The following is a 21,238-nucleotide window of genomic DNA, read 5'->3' on the forward strand; positions in this document are numbered from 1 at the left end:
GTAATTATGTTTTATTTTATACTTTTACATCACATTAAACACTCTAATAACAAAAAGAAAATAACTAAGCAAATAAATTATTTTTATTTGGATTATTACAAGTTATGTTTCAGCAATAAACATGTCTCGCTATTTATGCTATAACGTTTATAAAAGTTTTTACTCTTTTATCTTATTCGTATTGTTATTTAATCATTGAAACACTTCATAAGAGCAGCTGAACGTGTGTAAAACTGTTTTAATAGTGTACGTTTTATTTTGTAGTAGTTTGTTTATGTCGAGAAGTTCCGCCTCCCTCTCTCCAAAAGCCGCTGTGATTGGTCCACAGACCTGCTCAACAATCCCACAAACCAATGAGAGACAAGATGCGGAAACGTCATCATTAGATGCCGGACGAAGTGTCACATGTGATCACCAACCTCTGAGCCGCTGCTGGGTAATTAATGCATCGCAAACGTGTAGGAATGAACGTCCGAGCGGCGGCTGACCGCGGTCACATGTGATTCATAGATGTTGTCGGTTTTAAAAATCGTTTGACGTTTTTATTATGAATACGGTGCATCTGAAGCTCAGATACTTCACGTTTGTGTTTGTGAAAGGCAGAGCTCCTCCGCCGCTCACTCGCTGCGATTCCCGCACCGTTTTCCACTTTTTCCGAACAATGGCGACTAATAATAATACGAACAGTCATAACAATGGCGATAATAACCCGGGTGGCAGACAGCTGCTGGGTCCGAAGAAGGCCAAACAGAAGGAGCCGCTGCGGAGAGTGAAAACCAGGGAGGGCAGGGTCAAACGAGGAGACGTTCACGGACCGGCCACGGTGTACCTGCAGGTGGTCGGTGCCGGGAGCAGAGATAACGCTGCGTCACTTCACGTCTTCTCCGAGTACAACAGGTAACGTTCCCGCACACCTGTGCACGACTGAGCTACGCACTGAGGAACTGGTGCTTTACTCGAGTATTCCCGCTGTCTGCCTCTACTCCATCACACAGGTTCCACTTTTCTCCACCCGTCTGACAGATGTAGTCACTGCGTTACACATGATGCACACTCAGCTTCCAGCTGTTGTGACAAGCTCTGGTTGGTTGTGACGGACATTTCTCTTCTGTTTGCAAACAGATCAATGAATGTATAATTGATCAAAAAAAGCAGTCATCAGGTAGATACGTATTAGTTGCAGCCTAATCTGAAATCATTTAAAACCAGCTCCGCCACAACCGACTACAACTGTAAAATGCGTCACAAAGAACAGTCTAATTATAGAGTATATTTACTTCTGATACTGGAAGCACAGTTCCCTTATAATACTTGTACTTTTGCTTGAGTAACATACAGGACTTTGTCTTTTAATGGAGTAAATTTACAGTGTGTGGTCACTTTTGTAAAGAGACACAAACTGTTTTTTAAAACATTAACAAAACAAACATATTTTATTATGACAGTAGTTATGAGCAGCTTTTTTCAGCTTCTTCAGCTCCTACTTGGTTGGAACTGCTAAATCAATATGATCAGCTGATATCAGGAGCTCACAGATGCTGTATATGGGTCGTAAAGTGTCACAGATTAAATGAAAGTGCTGTTTTTTTAAAGAAAAGGGCTGAAATTGACATTATTATTTTAAAAAGCAATTTAACGGCAGCTTCAGTGATGTAGTGATGTCACAGTACACTATGACATCACTGCTGGGGGCAGTTACAGTTGCAACAAAACTTATTTCTGACCATTGACTAATAATTATTTCAATTATCAATTAAACTTTTTTTTTTTTTTTTCCATAAAATGTCAGAAAATGATAAAAAGTAAAAGCTTGATCAGAATGAAGGAAAGTGATTGGCTAGGCTTCTAGGCTTCAGCGACACTAAAGCATTATTTTTATTATAATCTGCCCATTATCTTTTCAATTAATCAGTCAACCATTTTTTTCTATAAGAGATACAGAAAAATGGACCTTCAGTTAATTATCATGGAAAACTGATGAAAACAACAGATATTTACAATAGAGAAGCTGCAAACAGAGAATTATGTCATTTTTGCTTAAAAATGGCAGAGAATTATAAATGAATTATCAAATTTGTTTGCTGATACATTCGCCGTTAATCAACTGATCTTTGCAGCTCCGTTTCTCGCACGCCACGCCGGCCTCAGAGGTGAAACAGGCGGTAAGCGTTCAGCCCTGCAGGGCAGTGAAACACTGATTTGCAGCCTGGTTTTAAAATTACCGCTCCAGTGATTTATCGCTGCACTGCTGCAAAGTTGCCACTTTCAAGAGACATATTTATAAAAAGAATGACCCACATGTGTCTGTGGATGGGATTAAAATCACTCACCAGAGCAGGTGCTGTTAAAATCACCCTCCTGGTCTAGAGGAATAAATCCTCTGGATCAATAGTAGTTTTTCCAGAAAATACTCAAGTGGATGGTTCCTCAAAACAGAGCAGGTTCTAATTATACGTCATATTTTAGAATCACATCAAGGACATAGTAATATTACTAAACCTGCTATTATCCTGAGGCTCAACATGACACCACACAAACATTTTCCACCTTTAATTTTTGTTTTATGGTCCGGTCATAATGAAGCGTCCTCTGCTGCAGGTACCTGTTCAACTGTGGCGAGGGGACGCAGAGACTCATGCAGGAACACAAGTAAGCCGGTTTGTCCATCACAGTGTAAACACGTTGTCGTCATCTCGGTTGGTTTGATGATGGACGAAGTAGCAGAGGGTTGATTTAAACGTGTTTTCTTCTGACAGACTGAAAGCTGCTCAACTGGACAACATCTTCCTGACCAGACTGAGCTGGGAGAACGTGGGAGGTTTATCAGGTCGGTAACATCTGTTTGATCATCTGGACGATGTTATTGACTGCGGCGGTCAGTGTCTACTCTATGTTCAGTGACAACAGCTTTTTTCTTAAAGCAGCTATAATCAATATTTTTACAACAAAGAATGACACTGAGAAAACAGTGTGAGAGTGAAAGGCGTCGCTCCCAGCGACGAACCCACAGATAATCATCAGCTGAATGTGCAGCTCACAGAGCTTTGTCGTCGATTTCCGCCGCTGTAAAGAGCCGCTGTCACTGTCTGCCCACCACCAGTCGTAATGCTGCTCTGCAGCTGCTATTAACACACTGATTTATTTTTATTAACAACAAATAAAAATGTCTGTTTAATGAGGCAGAAAAACGTAATAGATTTTGATCGAAACATCTGGTGACCTGTATAAACACATTCGTTCAGCTGAGAGTTGAATATTTTTATATTCCCTCGTAAAGTGACAGGTATATTTTTGCAGGTAAGGCTGCAGCCATAGACGATTTTATCACTGATTCTCACGTCATGTTTTCATCAGTTAAATCAAATATCAGAGACTGAAGATCTTTTTTAAATTTTTTTTATATTCATGTCTGTTGTGTTTTCTGCAGGGATGATTCTAACCTTGAAGGACACCGGTGTCCCTGAGTGTGTCCTCTCTGGACCTCCACAGCTGGTGAGAAACTGAATCGTGCAGCACCAACACACCTGCAGCAGTTTTACATGTGACACATGTTCACTTCATATCTGTCTCTGTGTCTCAAAGGAAAACTATGTGCAAGCCATCAAGTCGTTTTCTGGACCACTGGAAGACATCAAGCTGTGTATGTTGACTTTGCTGAGCTGAATTAGATGAAATCATTTACATTATATCAGTGTGATTATTTACTGTGACGTGTTCTCCCAGCGGTTCGGCCGTACACTGCAGAGACTTACACCGACGACACAATGACGGTATTTCAGGTGCCGATATTTGGTGAGTTCACATGTCGTCTTTTCTGCTTCGCCACGACTTCTCAAAGTTTTCATCGTCTGTGACTCTCGTTCGATCTTCACTCCGTAGCCCAGTCGAGGGATCACAGTATGAAGGGTTCCCCCAGGTCAGCCAGCCCCTCCCAACGTCCTGCCTCTCCAAAGAAAGATGACGCTCACCGGAACAGCTGCAGAGACCGTCCAGGTGAGTCCAGCAGCCGCCTGTCAGGTACGTCTGGGGGCCGCCTGAGGAACTGTGGGGATTTGGAAGCTGCGTTGGTGTGTCTCCACCGTAGGAACGTTCCTTCGAGGAACTCGGTTCTCTACCTGCCTCCACCGCAGCGAACAGGATCTGAATTAAAGCCGGCTGCACAAAACCCTTTAAGTTTTCTACTTAAGTTTGACACTTAAGGTTTTATTTCTCCTTGGCTGAGGGAGTTAAAGGTTTATTTTATTTATTATTTAATTTTATTAGATAAAGTTTATTATTATTTTTTAATTATTATTATTGAAAGGTTTCCTTAGTTAAGGAAAAAAGTTGAGGCATTTGCGGCAGTGAGAGAGATTTTTCAGCCTTAAAATTCTACTGTTTCCATGGAGACCGTTGATTTTCCATCAGCACTTGTGACACCTGTTCTCACTTCTGTGGTCGTCCACGGTCAGCGTGTTACCTGCAGTAGATTCAGATCCGTGCGCTGCCAGTGAAAGAAGCAGCCGGTACACGCTGAGCGATGTGTTTAGCTGTTCCTGCCGACCTGCGGCCGCGGCGTGATACAGTGAGTGCTGTATGTGCGCTTGTGTGTAGGAATACGGTGATTTGGCTGTTGAGAAAATCTAGTACCAAAGGAAAGTGATGTGGCACTTTGAGGAGTTCACAGATTCATCCCCAGTTGGAGGCAGGTGTGGTGGTGGTGTGGTGTATTTGTGCTTATATGTCCAAGAAAGAATCTCGTCCTTTGTCCTAGTTTCATACTGATTCATGTTTTGAGGAAAATCCCACAGAATAACAGTGAAAATGAGCTTTGCTAATGAAGGCCTGCATGCTGCCTGACACTGAGGTGTGAGTGGGACGTTGATGGTCACAGTTCACACTGTGGAAATCAAAGAGCCACACACACCTGGAGTAAAGTGGAAACGTGTATCATCATTATTTGTAATTTCTTGTAGGTGAAAGACGAACAGCAGCTAGAAACACGTCTCTGGTGGTCGCCTTTATATGTAAGGTAGGAAAATAAAACGTCATCCTGTGTGTGATGTTTAAACTGAGGAATTCTGTGTCTGACTTTCCTCTTCTTCTCTGAACTCTGTCACAGCTTCACCCGAAAAAAGGAAATTTCTTGGTGCCTCAGGCCCAGGAGCTCGGTCTTCCTGTGTGAGTGGATCTGTGCATCAGATAGAAATAAAGCAGCTGTTACTGGTGTTTTATTAAAGTTGAAAGGAGTTAAGATTAAAAAACCTTATTTTTGAGAAGCTGGAGTCACCAGAAGTTAGATTTTTAGCTCGACATTAATGTGTTTGAATGTTTTAAATCTCTTTCCCCACAGAGGCACAGCAGCCATCGGGCCGCTGATCGCAGCTCTGAAGGCTGGGAACAGCATCACGTTCGAAGGGAGAGAGGTGAAGTATGAAGACGGTCTCACTGTACCACTGCAGCTCCTGACTGCACCAGGATCTGCTCACAGCTCTGCTGCTCTCTTATAGATCCGGCCGGAGCAGGTCTGTACTCCCACTGACCCGGGACCAGTCTTTGTTATAGTGGAGTGTCCGTCTGAGGAGTTTGTTGAAGCCGTTTGTGTCAATCAGCGTCTGAGGAGGTGACGCCGATCATCAGCTCTTTGTGTCTTTAGCTGAATTAAACTGAGTGTGTGTGAAAGTTTGATTCTCACTTCACACTGTCGTTGTTTCTAGACACCAGATGGGGGGGGCGGAGGACCCTGCTGTGCTGGTGGTCCACATGACTCCAGAGTCTGTTCTGAGGACGGATCGATACCGAGAGTGGATGGAGAGGTTTGAAACCAGACTCTGTAGAGACTCCTGCTTGTTTTTTGACATGTGCTTTGACAGCGAGGCTGAGAGCTTCTCTGTGTTCCTGCAGGTTTCCATCCACAACACAACACCTGATCCTTAACGAACAAGCTCGCACAGTCCACAACATCAGGAGCCACAAGATTCAAGCTCAGCTGAACATGATTCACCCCGAGATCTTCCCACAGCTCAACTCTTACACAACAAAGGTCAGAAATCCTCTTTCCAGGGAGCATGTTGTCCTCAAACACACTCCCAGGCTTCTTAGCTTCTATCTGTGATGACTCAGTGAGCACTTTATTAGGAACACCACACTAACACTGGGTAGTTCCTCCCTTGGCTCTGAAACAGCCTCAGCTCTGAAGATGTTGGAAACAGACTCACATCTGCAGATCTGTCAGCTGCTCATTCATCTCCTGTTCTACTGGATTCAGATGAAACCAGTTTGAGACGACTTTTGCTTTGCGAGGTGGAGCTTTACCCTGCAGGAAGTAGCCGTTAGAAGGTGATAAACTGCGGCCATAAAAGGAAGTGGTACTGAAGCCATGACTGATTGGTATTAAGGGCCCAAAGTGTGTCACACCACCAGCAGCCTGGACTGTTGGGTCGGGTCCATGGATTCATGTTGTTGATGCCAGATCCTGACTCCACATCTGTGAACCTCAGTGGATCCAGACCCACCAGACCAGAACAGAGTGGTTACCTGAGTGACCGTAGCTACAGTCTGACCTCTCTGGTCAACGAGGTGTTATCTCAGCAGCACCTCGAGGGAACTCCTTCAAATTTGGCACAAACATACATTTGTACTCAAGGATGAACTGATTACATTTTGAAGGTCAAAGGTCAAAGTCACTGTGACCTCACAAGGTTTTGGCCTCTTGATATCTTGATATCTCAAGATCTGGCACAAACATTCACTGATTTAGAATCTGGTCGTCAAAGGTCAAAGGTCACTGTGACCTCACAAAAACATGTTTTTGGCCATAACTCACAAATTCATGACACAATTTAACTCAAATGTCTGTGAGGATAAAATGAAGTAATGACACTTTATATCCAAAAGGTCAAAGGTCAACTTCACTGTGACATCATAACATTATGCAAAAACACCTCTGGCCATTATTCAACTCTAACTCAGAAAGGAGACTGTGATATTTCCTGCAGCTTGTCTGGTTGGAGGAAGAAACGACCACGAGGTTGATTCTGGTCTGTTTCCGTTCTGAGTAAAAACTCTGGAGACAGTTGTCGGTGGAAATCCCAGGAGATCAGCTTGTCTGACACCAACAATCACGACACGGTCAAAGTTTCCTCCCCAGAGAGCACAGGTGGGCTCTACCCAGTGTTAGTCTGGTGTTCCTGATGAAGTCCTTGGTGGGTGCGTGTTTCTGCTTTGCTTTAAAGACAGAAGTTCACAAAGTAATAAATCAGATGTGGTGCATGAAGAAACCATCAAAAACCTTGTGTCCCTCAGGAGCCTCAGGCTGCCCTGCAGGTCCCCAACGTCAGAGCCGAATGTCTGCTCAAGTTCCAGTTCAGACCTGTAATGGAGTGGCAAAGGTTAGTTTGTCCTTCAACACCCCCCAGCCCCCAGGCCCACAATTTAGCCGACATTACTCTGCAGCTCCAAGCGCTGCCTTGTCACAGAAAACAATCTGGATTGGCCCATTGCACACAGCTTCCTTCTTCTTTTTTAAACTCATCTTACAAAGTGTTTTTTTTCTGCTCTGTTTCTGTCGGTACTGTAGAGGCGCATCAAGGTCAGATGTGAAACGAATCCCTGTTTTTCCTCGCCTCGTGTTTGCAGGCAGTGGTGTGTGTCCTGTTGACTCTGTATCTCATTCATTAGAGACGCCATCCCCTCCTGCAACACTGAGGAGTTTGTGAGAGAAGCCTCTGAAGTCCCGAACTTTCTGGACGAAGTGGACAAGTGCAGGAAGATTTGCTCCACTGATGCAGCAGAGCTTTCCGGTCAGTTCTCCTCTGGAAACCCGGGGGGGCTGTTTTTTAGTGTTTAAGGCTGAGGAAAAAAAGAGATTACATTCTTGATCCTGCAGTAGTGTTTCATGTGGAAAAAGTATATTTTTCATTCATTTAAATTTAAACTCTACCCTTTTTTTCTTTGCATTTTGAATGATTGTACAAGTTTCCTTCTGCAGGAGAAAAATACCCAGAGGTGGTTTTCCTGGGAACAGGATCAGCTCTTCCAATGAAGACCAGAAACGTCAGTGGCACGTTAGTTAATATCAGGTATGGATCTGTTTTCTTTTGTCTGTGACATTCAGTTAAAGATAATCCATCTTAAATTTAGATTATCAAAGTACCATTTGCAAAATGACTCATCCTGTAGTTATTACCACTAGAAATGGACTCAGTCACTTCAGTTTACACCTTCAACACAATCTGAGAGTCATTCTTAATGTCTGGAAACAAGGAATGAGTTTTAAATTGATCTTCTCCTTTTATTAAACTCTTCTTTCTGCTCTATTTGTTTATAAAAAACTATTTTCATACTAAATCACAGTTTTACTTCTTGACTGAAGCTTTGCCTGAATGAAATGGACAGACCTGTCAGTCTAACTCAGTCCAGTTCAGCAGCATCACAAACTACATCCTTCACAATCACTCGTTGTCGACACCTCTCCAACACAAACTGAGCATTATAACCTTCATGAAGGAGGATTTATCCCAGGACTGGTGTATTAGACTGCAGGTGTTCCTCATTAACTGGATAGTAGTGGATTCTAAACGTCTTCTGCATCATCTCCTGACATATTTGTATTATTTTAACTTTGGGATCTTGACTTGAATTTAAAATGAGGTTTGACCAGTTTACAACGAGGTTCAGACAAGTTTAAGGGGTTAAAAATGTTTTCTTTGTGCAAATCTTTAAAAACTGAAACACTGATCTGACGTTAACGCTGAGACTTCAACAGGAAGCTGTGATGTCTGGTGTTGTCAAATCACCTCTTGCGTCAGAAATGTTGCAACCTGACAAATGCAAACAAAAGAACAAAGCTGGACTCACCATTACAAGTGCACTGTTTGTAGTTTTTGTCTGTGTGTGTGTGGATTTCCTCCTCTCGAGCCTGTTGTTAATGTGTGTGTCTGTAGCCCGAGTCAGTCGCTGCTGCTGGACTGTGGAGAGGGAACCTTCGGTCAGCTCTGCAGACACTATGGGGACGACGTGGATGACGCTCTCTCCAAGATATCGACCGTCTTCGTCTCACACTTGCACGCTGACCACCACACGGTAAGCAGCTGTGCACCACGTTGAACTGACCAATGAAAACCAAACCTGCTCTAAACAACTTCTAATCCTGACTTTCAACACTTTCCTCTCAGGGGCTGCTGAATTTGCTGTACCAGAGGGAACGAGCAATGGTAAAAAAAATAAAAAAAATCGATAATAATATTAATTTTATAATGATAATCATCATCATTTTTGCTACTGCTGCGTAGCCAACATTAGCATTGTAGCTGTTTTCTTGTCAGTTTTGCCAAGAGCTTGAGCCATCATTGCATTCACAATACAAGAGGTTCTAATACGTCCTCTGAGCAGCGCTGCGCTGCCTGGATGCTACAGTGACTCGGTATCGGAAAGGGACAAGACTTTGGCTAGCTGGTTAGCGTGCTAATTTCAGTAGGAGAAAAAAAGTGATAGAAATAGAAGCAAAATAAAAAAGTTAGACGCTGAACTTGCAACATTTCCTCTAGACTGGTAAGTAAACAGGTGCTAATGCTAACGTTAGCTATGTAGCAATAGCAAAACTCACTAATGGCTCCTTTAAAACTCACATTAAAATTAAGGATGAAATCTTACAGATTTTACTGATGTTGCCAGGTTTGCTTCTGCAGTTACTGTGTGGGCGCTTTGTTTTTTCTCTCTAGACAACTTTAGGGAAGACGTTCAGCCCCATCTACCTGATCGCTCCGTATCAGATCATGACGTGGCTCAACCAGTACCACGACTACTGCGAGGAGATCCTGAACCACATCAGGTACGTAGACACAGAGGCGTCGAAACATCACAGCACAACCTTCAGCGTTACGCTCTCAGAATGAGACAGTGTCTTCTCAAAGGTTTGATGTGTCACAGGTTTGATGACACTGATCCTAGTAACAGATGTGTTTGTTTTTTTTTGAGAAAAGAACGTGTTCTGACCAGTTTCAGGAGGTTTGATTCCCGGCTCCTTCAGTCCACATGTCGAAGTGTCCTTGGGCAAATTGCCTCTGATAGCCGTGTGTGTGTGTGTGTGTGTGTGTGTGTGTGTGTGTGTGTGTGTGTGTGTGTGTGTGTGTGTGTGTGTGTGTGTGTGTGTGTGTGTGTGTGTGTATTGTAGAAGCACTGTATGTGTAGAGAGAAAGCGCTGTATGATTGTGTTTGTAGCAGTGAGTGGGTTTGGAGCTGCACAGACTGAAGTGGTGAAACCAGACAGAACCGTGAGATGAATTAACACATCGTTGGTTTGGGTGTTTTTCAGTAAGAACATCTGGATCTAGAAGACCAGATTCATCCTTTCATCCTTGTTACTCTGACGTCTGTTTGTCTGTGAAAATGTGTGGAGGCTTCAGTCCACTTTACACATCCCAAAATACATCGTTAGCTGTGCGACTGGCTCAGGTGATGCTGACATGATAACGTTAGCATATATTATTTCTAGGGCTGAAGCATGTGCCAAAAGTTATTTTGGCAGATATTAGATATTAATATGAGTCATAATTTCAGCTGGAATAGTTATTTTCTTTTCATTTTTTCACAAAAAAATATAAAAATGATGATGATGATGATGATGATGATGTGATTTTTGTTGGGGCCGGGGGGGCCAGGACACCACAATGCTTCATTTATTCTCTGTTGGGTCAATTTTACCTTTATCAAAGATTTCGATAATATCTTGATTATCTGTGCAGTCCTAGTTACTTCTAACATTTTTAGCACCTCTGGGTCATGAAGCTTAAAGCGGAGTGGAGCAGCTTAGACTGATGAAAGCTGAGCCTGATGAGATGAATCTGAGATGTCCTGAAGTGGCCACCGTACAGAAGCAGTCCCTTTTAATTTAGCCAACAACATACTCTTCCCTCTGCTACTGTTAAAGTTTACAGCCTCATGGGGCTGTTAGCAAGCCTGTAGACTTGTGTTGTGGTAGTCGTCGTCATCATCGTCATCATCATCATCGTCATCATCATCGTCGTCGTCGTCGTCGTCGTCATCATCGTCGTCATCATCATCATCCTCATAACGTCGTCTGCTCTGGTTTTCAGTCTCGTCCCGAACAGATCCCTGAGTGAAGCTGCTGAGCCGCCCAAACAGTGGACGAAGTCGCTGATCAGAGAGGTTCTGGAGAAGAACGAGCTGAAGAAGGTGCGCAGCTGCTTGAGCGCGGCATCCTCAGTATTAAGAGTTTTATTGACGTCGCTCATCATTTTGTCTGTTTGTCTTTGTGCCTCAGTTCCAGACATGTTTGGTGCGACACTGTAAGAACGCCTTCGCCTGCAGCTTCACTCACCAGTCGGGCTGGAAACTGGCCTTCTCTGGTGACACCATGCCCTGCGATGACTTTGTGCACATCGGTTAGTCGCACTCTGAGTGATTAGAGTCCATATTTCACTGAAGTGTATCTACACAGACGCACTGTACTGTAGGTAATAGCAAATTGAGCATGTGCTTTCAATATTTCAGAGATTCGTATAAAGGTCGTCTTAACTGTAGCTCAACTACACGGGTTCTTCTGAATAATTTATCCGATATTTCTAAATGCTTTCGATCAGTCTCGCAGCTGCCAGGCTCCTCTAATGGTTCCTGTGGGATCCCACTTCATTGACTCCTCTTAAATTGCTTGACTGGACTCAGTCCAAGTAAAGCCCTCCACAAAGGCAGTGAGTGTATCCCATGCCTGTTCATTATAGATGACTCGGCTCAGCAGACAAACAGGGCGTGCCGGGTCTTGATTACGCTGACTACCTGATAGATTTCCTGTGGGACAGGAAGAAGCTGTAAGTGCTCGTGTGTGATTCCGGCCTCTTTCTTCTGCAGGAAAGAACGCGACCTTACTAATACACGAGGCCACGCTGGAGGATGGGATGGAGGAGGAAGCTATAGACAAGAGGCACAGGTGAGTAAAACAAACTGCCACCAAACAGCTCTGCAGGGCTTTAATGTAATTTATGTAAATGAGTAAACTGGTTGGAAAAAAGGAAGATTGCAGCAGTTAAAGCTCCGTGTCAGCCAACAAAAGAAACTTTATTTGCTCTTGGAGGTTGCAGTTATCAGTTGAGTAGCTTGTTAAATTTCTTAACTCTCACAGACAATTGCCATTGATTTTTGTCTTTTTTATGGTGGCAGAGTGCGCATCTATCTTCACAAAAGCATCTTTTATGCCTGTAGAAAAACAACATTGCCACTGAAACTTTCCCTCATTCAAACGCATCTTCAGTTGGAGAGAAGTGTAACGTAAATCTTGTTCTCTGACAGCACGACCTCCCAGGCCATTGACGTCGGCATGAAGATGAAGGCAGAGTTCATCATGCTGAACCACTTCAGCCAGCGTTACGCCAAGATCCCGCTCTTCAGCGAGGACTTCAACAACAGAGTGGGAATATCGTTCGACCACATGAGAGTGAGTAGAGCTGAGGGAACTTCATGCAACACTTGTCAGATGTCTGCAAAACACGTCTGTACTAGTGCTCATGAATGCAGCATTCAGATCTACATTAACACATACAGTTTTATACACCGCACTGCTGCCACTTGATTGGCTAATTAGATAACTGCACAACTAAGCAGGTGCACAGGTGTTCCTGATAAAGTGCACAGGTGAGTGAACTTTGAGTCTGCACTGCGACAGGGTATCAGACCACAATATTTGAATGACTGGAGGCTAAAATGAGCTTTGAAAACTGTTAAGAATCTAAAACTGGCTTCAAATGCTTTGTCAGATTCTCAAAGTTTAGTTTATTTATTGTTTGATCAGATATTTTCTGGCCTCAAACAGGGAATTAGAAAACTTTGCCTCAATAAAATCATCTGACTTCAGCAAACGCCCTGAGTTTTATAGAAAAACACGTTTAAAGGTTTCTTAAACGATCGTCACTGCCCCTAGATGTTGCACTAGACCTCCGGCATCTCAAAATGACCCCCCCCCTCCCTTCAGCAGGGTGTCGTCATCTAAATGCACAACAAGAAGCACAACTGAATAAAGTTAAGAGGAAAGTAAAGAGCCACAACCATTAGCCAATGCTAGCACCGCTGTGGATGCTGTACATTAATTCTGACAGTTAGCCAGCTAGTGATAGCAAGTCAGCTAATGTTATCATGCTACTGTAGCCGCAACTAATGAAAACGAACATTATGTAGCATCAAGTTACCAACTCATGGAAGAGAAGAAAGTCAAGCTGGAGCCCTTCAGCAGCTCATAGGGTCCCATCCTGGTCAAGACAGACTACAATTGGTCTGGGACAGAAATACAGCCATGTTATGCTGTGTTAAAAACACCTGGAACTGGAGCCTTGTTTCCCCAAACAGCTGCATTCAGGAGTTTTATATTGTTTTAGTTTAGATTCACGGCTGATAGGAAAATAGACCAAACGATAAGACTCAGTATCTACGAGCATCACTCCTCCAGGAGTTAAAATCCAGACTTGGTGCTGTCTCCTGACCATTTCCTCTATTTCCTCTTGTCTCAGATTCGCTACACAGACTTTAAAATCCTCCCCAGGCTCATTCCTGCACTGAAAACCCTCTTTGCTGAGGCGATTGAAGAGATGGAGGAGAGAAGAGAGAGGAGGGAGCTGAGATATCCGAGAGGAAGCAGCTGTGAGTGGAACAGTGAGCAGCAGAGGACCGGAGGGGCGGCGGCGGCGGACGTCCGAGGTGCCAAACGAGACCAGGAGGAGGCAGCATCACACAGCGTAGAAACAAAGAGACAAAAAACCTCCTTCAGCAACTATTAAACCATGAACTCAGTGAAAAAAGTTCAACTGAGAGACTAACTTGAGTTACTTTATTTAAATGAACATGAGTTTTATTTGGCTCCTGTGGTTTGATTGATGAGGAGACATTTATATTTCTTGCAATGGAGAGTACAAGGCTACGCTACGAATGCAGTTTTTTGTTTTTCATTAAACAGAATAAAGCAATACCCCACAGTCTGTAGTGACATACAGTCCAATCTGTTTCCTGGCTTCTGTTCCAGAGGTAAAGAAACTACACTAATGACTAGAAATCCAGCCTGGGATCAGAGCCTGTCGAGTGGCTCGCGTCATACATTTACCTTCAGATGTCTGAGTAAGTCGAGGAGCTCAGACGTTGATAATCACTTGCATTTCAAATGTATAAAAAAGGAAGGACATTTATTTATACTTGATCAAACACTCTTAAAATCCAAACAGTTGTTTGTGCATTATTCCTTGAGACTTTTTATGCATCCCAGCAGCAAGATTCTTCCTGGGCTTTTTCAGCATCAGATCCTCCTCAAAAATTCAATGTAATGGAAAAGTTAATCTCTGAACTGCAGCAGAGGCTCAGCACCACAGTGATGGTCCACTTCAGTCCACATGGGGGCTTCAGTGAGCCATCAGTGCTCAAACCAACCAGGTACTGAGGCCTGCAGGGGAAAAAAAAAAAAAAAAATCAGCCAACATGGTAATAATCTCATTTAGTCACTTATTACCTCTTGCCACTGGAGGGAGCGGTGGCTGCAGGAATCTCATCTGCTCATAGCAGCACAAGAAGGATCAGGTGTATCATTAAAACCAACAGGAGGTAGTGAGGATTTTGCCTCATTTGCTCAGGGGGGGAAGCATCTTAGATGTGGTTTGGTTTGTTTCTGTTGCCCTTTTGTATTTGACATATGACGTGTGCCAACCACATACAGTCTGCAGGCATGAATGCACTTTGATTTCAGAGGCTTGACCTTTCAATTACAGAGGAAGTAGTGCTCAGAGAAAACATTTATCACCGCCGTGTTTTCCAGCACTTTACTTGCATTTGGATTTTCAGCCCCCTGTTCAATGGTCAGCAGGGGTTCTACTCTAATTCAAGGCCAAATGTAGAACTGACTGAGAGGATCCCCCTCTCTCTTCAGATAAGACAGGTGCCAGAACTCTGAAGTAAATGTGAGTTTTCGGAGATTAGTGGGCTGAGCGGCGGGTTGAGTGGTGGGTTGGCGATTAGCCTATTTTCTGGAGTGTGAAGCAGTGAGATGAAGATGCATCGCTCCTGAGCCTGGAGTCCATTTAAGGGCCTCTGCTGCCGCTGAGGCGGCTTCTATCAGAGAAGGCATGGATGATAAGCAGGAAGGGAGCAGAAATGGGTTTTGACATACACATTGCAGAGTCAGAACGGTGGATTGATAGACCTAATCAACACTTGACCAGTGGTGGACCACTGCAAATGAACACTGAAGGCACAATTCAAATGCATTTATCACGCTGCATTTAAGAAAAACCACCTGAGGGTCCACTGGCCTGCTTTTCTTTAAGTCTGTTTTTGGGTGAAGCATGCTAAGACTTAAAGTGAAGCAAGGATGTGTGTGGGTGTGTGGAGACACCAACTGTAGTGGAACCACTGCAGAGGAGGTTTTGAGCGCTTGGGCAGGCGTTTCTGTCAGTGGACAGATTTCGTCAATGTCCCAACCGTTCAAGATACAGTTACAAAACCTTACAGGTGTCAGGCCCATGAGTATTGAGATACTCATATAATGTAGTAATGATTGAGTACCCAATGGTCGGACCCATGAGTCGGAACATCTATTTGCTGAGGGGCGTAGCGGCTGGTGTGATGCCACCTTAAGATGGCCTCTATTTTGCATTTATTTCTGTAGGTTTGGCTGGTTGAACTAATACTGTGCTGTAGCAAAGTAATTGCTTAGTTCCGGAAACAAGTCAAGGACCACGACCCGACAAGGAAAACTGTGTACACAGATGATCTAAACCACTTTATTTGGAGGTAAAATTGAGTCAAAGTTGAACCAGAAAGTTGGTCTGTAACCTGTTGTGGAAAGTTTGGGTCATTAGTTGATTGTCTGCCGTAGTTTTCTCCTCGAACCTCAGGGTTTATTTAAAACCTCCCCTGTTTCGTCGGTCACCATGTTCCCAGTTTTTAACACCTCAGTTCATTATCGTCAGTGCTGAAGATCCAGATCATAAAGGCTTTTTTCCCCTTGTTAGTGTTGAGTGTGTTGGTGACTAATGAAGCCTTTTGGCATGAGAGGTTCCTGCCGCAATGGTGGGCATGTGAGGCCAGAGAAAGTGCCAGCAGTTCTTGCTTCTCTGGCTCATTAGTTGTTCCTTTGTCAATGATGCTGCTCAGTCAGAAGTTTTCTTGTCCCTTATCAACAGCAATCTACAGACTTTCCATTGAATGTTTGAAACTGTTTTGAAACTGCAGCTCTGGACGGTCGAATACTTGGTTCACACCAGAGTACAAAAATATTTGTTTCCATTTGTGTTGGCTTCATCTTTCAGCCCCAAAGTTTGCTGCTTGTGCTGATCCCGTGAGGGTGAATCCTGTTATCTGGAATAAAAAAAAACCCCAAAACATTCACGTTACATCCGGTGTCGTACCGTTTCCTCTGTTGTAGATATTTGTGAATATGATTTTGTCCCTTGAGGGATTCTTTTAAAAATGAAGGAAAGAAGAAACTTTCCTGCCTCCTGCTGTAGCCCTAAGACTGAGACCAAAAATAACTGCGGATGAGAAGGGAAGTCATTAAAATATAACATCATCAAACTAACAGGCACCTTCCTTATTCATGTTTGTCATTGTTTGTTCGGTGTGGAATGAAGGGAGACAGATCTGAACAGAGCGGGACGCCACTAATCAGATACACCTCCTCCACCTGAATCCTCGCTTCAATCCAAAGTCAATTATACAGCCTGCTCGCCTCTCTTCACATTTTCTGCCTGGCTGCTGATTCAGAGAGCGGCCTCGTTTCTGCTCTGACAGGAATCAAAGTGTGAGGTAATCTGAGGGGACTTGTGTGGAAAAAAAATGGGGCCCGGAGCCTCTCAGATTGGAGGTCACACTCCTGGCCAGGCGCAGCACTGTCACATGGACAGGTTGGTAATTGTGGGCAGACGATCCATCCCCGCTGATCTGACCGGCTATTCCTGCATTACTGTCCGTCAGCTGTCACCTCACATCTAGATCTTCATTCAGGCCGCTCAGACACCTTTATCCATCGGCTGTACAGCACTCTAAAGCCAGAGGGGACAAATCCAGAGCCTCGCCCCCACCCCTCCCTCCCTCCCTGCACACCAGCATGAAAAAGACTGACAAAACTGAAACCAAAGATCCAGGGCAGACCTTTGATAACTTTTGAATTCTCTGAAAATGGCTTTTTTTTAAAGACACAGTGAAGCAGCTTTGTGCTGGGAAAGAAGAGCTGGTGCGACACAGGGCATTAATATTCCATGTAGTTGTACCTGGGTTAGCCTCCACCACCACACCTCTGCATTAAAAGACTGAGAGAGAAACCTCAGGAGGCTCGGAGGAAAGCACTGGCCCTCACCTGGCACTGCATGTGAATAAAGTAAAGATCTTCCCTCAGCCGAGAAAACAAATCAGCCGCTCTGATATTCACAAGTGGTCGCCACAAAAATCACCACACCTGCCAGAGGAGCCTCTGAAAGTCTGGATAAACTAACAGTGATTTTTAATTTTTCCTCCATTTGTATTTTTGGATGATTCAGTTAAAGACTCACAGAGGAGCCCGTAGTGAAAACAGCAAAAAAGATGCTTTACATACATTATTCCTAACTTCTGACATAAAGTTCCCACGAGAGTTTGTGTGCAACGTGTGGATCAGGGGGATTCTCCTCAAAATATCACTCAAGCTGAGGATTATGAGGCAGATTTTTTTGGGTCAAGCTTCTCAAATGTATTTTTTTTTTTTTGGATACTTTTTTTGTGGAGGGAAACATCATAGCTGCTGCTCCAGACTCGCTCAGTTTAGTGTCTGAGAGCTGGTGACTGACACAGATGTGGTTTGTAGCTAATGCTGTGGGGAATACTGATGAATTAAAAAAAAAAAAAACAGTCCTGCATCATAGGACAGCGTGTAATATCGGAGAAAATGACAAAGAACAGGATGTAACAGCCTCATACACATCTCCACAGAGGTGACATGGAGGTGAAGTAGTGCTTTATACTTAAAGTGTTAGGAGAGGACTTTATTCTATATGATACAAAAACAACATGTAAACTTTTAATTTGAAGTTGCACTTAAACTTCTTTAGCTTAATAACGAAACCATCAGAGAGCCCTCCTGCCCTGCAGATGGAGGAAAAGAGGCCACTCCTGTCAGGACAGGAATAATTTAACAGGATATAAGTGATCATTATATTATATTATATTATATTATTGGCACTGAGCTGTTGAAAACCCCATTTTCAACAGATTTTACACCCCTCATCAACTCACACTTTTATTTTAGTGGTTCCCAGTGCTATCCACTGCAGACTTTACAGCTCTGACATTTTCATCCTGTTTAAGCACATTAATGATACAAAATTAAAAGTACATCACAACAAAAATCACACACAGGAAGTAAATCTCTCTGATGAACCATTTATTGAACCGGTGACACATTAATGAGCGTTGCACATTGACGTCTGTTTTAAAATGGTGTCATGCAGTAATTCATAAAAGTGCTGTGAAATATCATTTAAGCCTGAATCAGGCCAGGGTGACTCATTCCTATAACATGGCTGTTGTTGCAGGAGGAAAAACTTGTAACTCCAATTGTAATTATTTCCCTCTTTAATCCTGCTCCTGTATCTGTGGGAAAAACAAACAAACATAATTCTCCTCATAGTGACTCATGAAGTCATTTTTAATCTCACTGAATAAACATCCAGGTATTTGTAGGTGTTTACAAGTGAACTGTACCACAGCAAATTTCTATGTAAATACAGCCAGATAATGTGTAACAAATTATTCCAGGAAGTAGCTTATTGGTCTTTCTGATACAGCACCAGACCTGAGGGATTAGGACCAGCCAGTGACTTAACAAGGCTAAGTCAAAACATAGTATATGGCTGGATTGTTTATGGTCAAATCCTGATTTTCTATAACCATGAGGCTGTCTGATAAAATCACCCAACACATGAATTAAAGACAAAGACTGAGCTGTGATTTCAGATACGTTTACTGTAAAATGATCCCTCAGAGAGAAAGTTAGAAGAGGCAGAATATCTTTCTTATTTAGTCTCTCACACAGAGCTCAGTCTCTATTCTTTATTTACCTCAACTCCAGAACGTCGCAGACTTTTATTAGAGGCAACTCTTTATTTCTAACTCCCTCTATTTGAGATGTAGAATTGCCCATGGTGGTCTTTTAGTATGAAGCCTCGTTTTCAGTAGCTCCTGTTTGCCGTGTTAAAGTTACAGCATTAAATGTTAATATAAACTCAATACTTCCTATAAGTGTTTCAAATTAAAAGCCTTCTGGCATTTCAATGGACAGAAACCCTTTATTTCTTAACAGTCTTTTATTGCTGTGCTGCAGGAAGCGTATTGTCTCATTTGCTGTTTCTGTTGTGTACATGCTGTTCAGATCTGCTAGTTTCTTCAGCAGTTACCGATGACTTCTCTCTCTCTGCTCAGTGTGTCTTATGTTTAGTTCTTCCTCTGCCTCCTTCAACAATAATCATTCATGTAATGAAGGTTGTTTATCTGCGGTGTTGGAGGTGAGGCTCAGTGTATTGGAACTATGCTCGGCTTCCCTGCTGTTCCCGAGCAGCAGGGAAACCAGAGCGTTTCGGTAGACTGCCGATAACAGGCGGTGTAGCCCAGCTGGGATTCATACATGGTCCAGACATGGACCAGGTTCATACCCAGTCTTGTTTGAATATTAGAACCAGTTAGAGCTGGACACTCCAACTCATTGATGACCAGTGGTGGAAATATGATTAGTCAGTCAGGGATGGTCCAACCAAAAGGCAAAATTGTGTAGAAATTCAAGCATGCATACAATGCATGCAAAAAAAAAATATTTAAGTGCCTGAAATAGAAAGTATACATCAAAATATACTTAAAGTACCAAAAGTAAAAGCACTCATTATGCAGAGAGACCCATTTTAGAATAATGTATTGCATATTATAGAATTATGGATGGGTTTCATTGTTGCAGCTGTTAAAAGTCGGGCTATTTGTACTGATTTTATATTCAGCTTGTAGCTTGTGAATTTGCCTCCTGGATCAATAAAAAATGCTTCAACCTATAAAAATACATCATAATTTATTTATTGATCATATCTCATCTCATTAATCTGAATCTACAAACTAACTAGAGCTGTCAAATAAATGTTGTGGTATAAAAAAGGACAATATTTGAAGTATATAGTAGCAGAAATACTGACAAGTATTCTGTATCATTTATAAAGGATTATGCTGATCACGCATCACTACAGTGTCTTAAATGTGTATCTTAGATGAAAAATTAGTGCAGCAATGAGTGTTTTTTTATATTCTTTTTTATTTATTTATTTTTTTTTATTTTAAGAGTTGGAATAACTGGGAAAAATAATCTTGTCCAGGAGGGAGGGACTGCAGGAGCATCAGGGAGGAATCAGGGGGTCTGAGTGTTTGTGTATGCGTGAAGGTCGTAGCATCATGTGTGACAACTTCTTCACACCCTGTTGGCTTTGAGCTGAGCTGTACAGATATCTGACAGTGGTGGGGGAAAAACAGCAACTTCCTACAAATGAGGTTCTGTCACGGCCTATAGAAATTTAAGGTGAATGTCGTACAAGCAACGTACAAAAGATGCATTTAGCTGCAGAGCTTCCTTTTGCTTTAGGAACTCTGACAGCCTGGATGAAGATGCTGCTGCACACAGCTGCCGGCGCCTGACTGCCGAGCGGCTTGTAGCAATTAACTGGGAGCATTGAGGATGTGTGTCCGTGAACTGGAATCAGACAGGAGGAGAATAATGGAAAATTGCTCATCAAAACATTCAGTCAATCTGCAGCGGACCCAGGTGTTCTGAACAGACGCAGTCAGAATACATCTGCAGAGAGAAAGCACACGTGTGAGAATGGAGCTTTTCTGCAGCGGACATGTGGCTTGGCACAGCAGGAAAAGCACAGGTGTAATTGATGAGTATAACAATGACTGTATTTCATTTAGAAGGTGCTATTGTGCATGTTGGCTGACTGAAGCTGCAGACAGTTGATATGTGGAGTGGGTAAAAGCAAGAGGGGGCAGGGGGTAGTGTGGGGAGGGCTGTAACCATTAACTGAGAGCTAGCATGGCTAACAGGAAAACAGCAACAGTCCACAGAGTTATTATAGTAGCTGTTAATGTGTTGTTCATGTCCCTGCACTCACAAAAGCAGAGCAGCAGCCATTCTTCTAGTTATAAAGACGAACATAAACAAATCAGTCCCATCTCTTCTCTCAAACCGAACTTTGACACAGGTTTC

At 43.0% G+C, this 21,238-nt stretch overlaps 1 protein-coding gene across 3 annotated transcripts; it reads left to right on the plus strand.

The window, feature by feature from the left end:
• Positions 1-384: 384 nt before the first annotated feature.
• On the plus strand, positions 385-13,961 carry elac2 (elaC ribonuclease Z 2). Of its 3 annotated transcripts, none has more exons than XM_071465085.1 (24): positions 385-897; positions 2,599-2,649; positions 2,757-2,827; positions 3,428-3,492; positions 3,583-3,640; positions 3,724-3,792; positions 3,880-3,993; positions 4,956-5,011; positions 5,102-5,160; positions 5,333-5,405; positions 5,490-5,602; positions 5,697-5,795; positions 5,884-6,022; positions 7,285-7,370; positions 7,660-7,781; positions 7,970-8,060; positions 8,925-9,063; positions 9,156-9,194; positions 9,702-9,811; positions 11,076-11,175; positions 11,264-11,384; positions 11,848-11,926; positions 12,286-12,430; positions 13,497-13,961. In XM_071465085.1, exons 1-24 carry the CDS (start codon positions 548-550, stop codon positions 13,761-13,763), a joined length of 2,616 nt encoding a protein of 871 aa, XP_071321186.1. In that variant the 5' UTR covers positions 385-547; the 3' UTR covers positions 13,764-13,961. The 3 variants fall into 3 exon arrangements, with proteins under 3 accessions (XP_071321186.1, XP_071321185.1, XP_071321187.1); XM_071465084.1 differs by having other exon boundaries at positions 409-897; positions 3,880-4,017; XM_071465086.1 differs by having other exon boundaries at positions 412-436; positions 3,880-4,017.
• The last annotated feature ends 7,277 nt before the right edge of the window (positions 13,962-21,238 follow it).

Source organism: Trachinotus anak, unplaced genomic scaffold, assembly GCF_046630095.1.
Source record: "Trachinotus anak isolate AG129_WGS33_773 ecotype Australia unplaced genomic scaffold, CSIRO_AGI_Tana_v1 ptg000003l, whole genome shotgun sequence".
NCBI lineage: Eukaryota > Metazoa > Chordata > Actinopteri > Carangiformes > Carangidae > Trachinotus > Trachinotus anak.

Coding starts and splice junctions, on each gene's coding strand:
- elac2 (XM_071465084.1), top strand. CDS start 548: ATGAATACGGTGCATCTGAAGCTCAGATACTTCACGTTTGTGTTTGTG. Junction 5,603..5,696: donor GTCAATCAGCGTCTGAGGAG/GTGACGCCGATC, acceptor CGTTGTTTCTAG/ACACCAGATGGGGGGGGCGG. Junction 9,195..9,701: donor ACCAGAGGGAACGAGCAATG/GTAAAAAAAATA, acceptor TTTTCTCTCTAG/ACAACTTTAGGGAAGACGTT.